We start from the raw sequence: 2,937 nt of genomic DNA, 5'->3' as shown, positions 1-2,937 counted from the left end.
GCGCATGCGAGCAGACCAACCACCGCCGTGTGTAAGACAATTCATGGACAATTCATAAAATTCGGCTCTGATAAAATTTTGTATATAGCGCCCTCTATGTAAAATTCAGGAAATTTTGCATTTTTTTTTTTTAAATTGTAGTGGGTGAACATTTTCTATTTTCACTCTGACGTAATTTTGTTATTACTGGTAAATCTTCTAACTTTATCTTAGGAATAAATACTGATGATCTTTGCTTCATATATTTTAACAGAATAATTTTAATCGCAAAGTATTCAATATGCCGCCATGAAATGGAAAACATGCCAATCTTTTGCATGTCTTCAACATCTGCAAGACAAATACCGATTCTTTTAACTTAATTATTAGGATACAATCCTAAATATTGTGTCCAAATATTGAGAAGTTTAAAACATTTTGCAAACTAAATTTCTCAATCGTTTAAACATCGTGGTGCTCCAACCCTGAGTATAATACATATTATCATCAAGTTATACAACATTAACCACCTAAATTGCCATTCAGGAAAATCAGAGTTGCTGCATAGGAAAATTGTTTATAAAATAAACTTATTGAGAAAATAAAGATGAGGTCTTCCGGGCGTCAATCTTATTGGAGTCACTGACTGAAACGCTCACATATAAGTGGAGCTGTGGTTAAGCTGGTAAAGCTTGTAGGTCGCAGGTGGTAATCCATAGTAAATACTATTCAAATCAAGCTAATATTTTCTTCTTCACACTGTATTATATACATATATGTGTTATATATTTTAGAAACTCTGGCTCAGAACACGCAAACGTGAGTTAAAGTCATCCATATCTATACAAATACTTTCAACAATACGCCCTTTACCATCTGAGATTTCAAATTTGTCACGTCCGTGAAGCAGACGAAGGTTGTCGATCGCTACAATGTCACCTATTGCGGGGGAAAAAACAATAATTAATTGAAAGTAGGTCTAATTTATGAAAAACAGTTACCACTTGTTGGTAATATTTCGAATGTTTATTAGTTTTAAATTTTATATTTTCCTAGAATGTTATATCCTAGATTTACAACCACCACCATGATTAAGCGCTTAGGCGAGATATTTTATACCTTGTTTAGCGAACCCGCCGCCCGCCAATAATGCTGATTCCGAATAAAAATAAAATTTTATTTTTGGCTAATTAGCGCACCCGCCGCCACGAAAAATTTGAAATACTCGTCCCGACGTATCAAACTCATCATATCCAGCCTTTTACTGTCATATCTTAACTACGCCTCTGGCAACCATTATCTCATTAAAAAAAATCATCATTTAAGCGTGCGATACTTTCACTGTCGAAAGTTCAGAGCATAGGACACAAGATACTCCATTGTTTACATAAATTTACATAAATTTGATTTCTTATATTAGTTTAATATATGTTTGTTATGTTTCAAGTTTCTATCGGGGGTTGTAGTAGTGAAGCTGCAAGTGAAAATGTAAAAGAGAATTAAAAATAACAGTAGCAATAATAAGTAGCATTAATAGACTTAATCAATGAAGTTTCATAAATAATTGATAATTCTACACTTGCCTTCCTCAATCATAGCTTCTAGAAGGTATTCTTGGGAGTAGGCCATGGAGATAAATTTAGTCAATGCTTCGTAATACGCTGGCATGTCATCAACAGAGATGTTAGTCAAATACTCTGTCCGTGCATATTCATTGTATGCAATCTTGTCAACATCACCGCGCCAATTGACTCTTCAGATTAAAACAATACAATAATTATTATTTTGATTATTAATTTAATTGTAATGATAATATTAGGCCTAATAATAAAATGATTATAAAAATTAATAACAATACAATATCATTATTATTATTATTATTATTATTATTATTATTATTATTATTATTATTATTATTATTATTATTATTATTATCAATATTACATAGGCCTACTATTAATATAAAACTTTCGTTCAAATAGTAGGCCTAATTTGACCGTGTGAATGGAAGCTTCTGCTTATGCTACAGTATAGTGTTTTACCAGTTTTACTCTCTAAGACTACAAACGTTATTTTGAATTGAAATGTTTACCTTATAACCTGTGTATTACACCTGTGATCAAATTGTGGCCCAATATCAAATCCATTCATTTCGTAGTTCAGTATACCAGTAGATAACAACTTGAATGCAGTTGGATCATTCTTCTTGAGATCTTTTGCCAATTTAAACCCATCAACCAACCAGCTTTTACCACCCGAGGGCGCACATTTTATTCCATGCAGAAAAACAATCTATAAAAACAGAAGTGATGTGTTTAATTGAAATATTGATGGCTATAAATAATGTCTGTATCCCACCTTTTTTTAAAAGACTGTGGAAAATCTTAAACATTGAAACGAAAAAAAAAAATGAATTGCTCATAAAAGGCGAACTGATAAAAGATCAACATTAAAAATGAAACGGATAGAAATGATCAGTTTTTTTTCTGATCTACATTCTTCGATCTTACAAATATTCTAGCAAATTTCACTAACCACAGGTTTACTCTTCTTATATTGCCTTTAACGTTTAGCAAAATTTGTTGATGAAGACAATTTGAAAATTTATGTTTGGCATAATAATTCGTATTACCCCTGGAATGTTGGCTCCATACGTGTAGTCTGTGTGCAAAGGTAACTCCTTTGAAGTATAACCCAAAAAGAATGGATCTGCTTTCGATTCGACTCGTGAAACAACACTAAAATGAGAAATAAATCTTGTTTATTAGTAGCCATCTAAAAGTAAATGCAACAAAATATGGTAAATCGATCCTTTCTTTTTATTAGACTTATCAAATTCATTTAGACACATCATGTGAAAAGTATTTTCAACAAAAAATCTATAGTACTATAAATAAACTCACCCTTGCGAACCCATCCTGAGTAGCAGAACACCCTTGTTGACTCCTAAACAGAACT

General features: G+C 31.8%; 1 protein-coding gene across 1 annotated transcript; it reads right to left on the bottom strand.

Annotated features, from left to right (window-relative positions):
- Window positions 1-242: 242 nt before the first annotated feature.
- LOC117102922 (gamma-butyrobetaine dioxygenase-like) lies at window positions 243-2,753 on the bottom strand. Its single transcript, XM_033243382.1, has 4 exons — window positions 2,612-2,753; window positions 2,072-2,271; window positions 1,563-1,732; window positions 243-918 (listed from the first exon to the last, which is right to left on the bottom strand). Exons 2-4 carry the CDS (start codon window positions 2,128-2,130, stop codon window positions 770-772), a joined length of 378 nt encoding a protein of 125 aa, XP_033099273.1. The 5' UTR covers window positions 2,131-2,271; window positions 2,612-2,753; the 3' UTR covers window positions 243-769.
- Between the last annotated feature and the right edge of the window lie 184 nt (window positions 2,754-2,937).

This window comes from Anneissia japonica, unplaced genomic scaffold (assembly GCF_011630105.1).
Source record: "Anneissia japonica isolate Jap-2015-1 unplaced genomic scaffold, ASM1163010v1 scaffold104425_len3328_cov164, whole genome shotgun sequence".
Classification (NCBI taxonomy): Eukaryota; Metazoa; Echinodermata; class Crinoidea; order Comatulida; family Comatulidae; genus Anneissia; species Anneissia japonica.
This window is presented reverse-complemented; position numbering and strand designations above follow the sequence as displayed.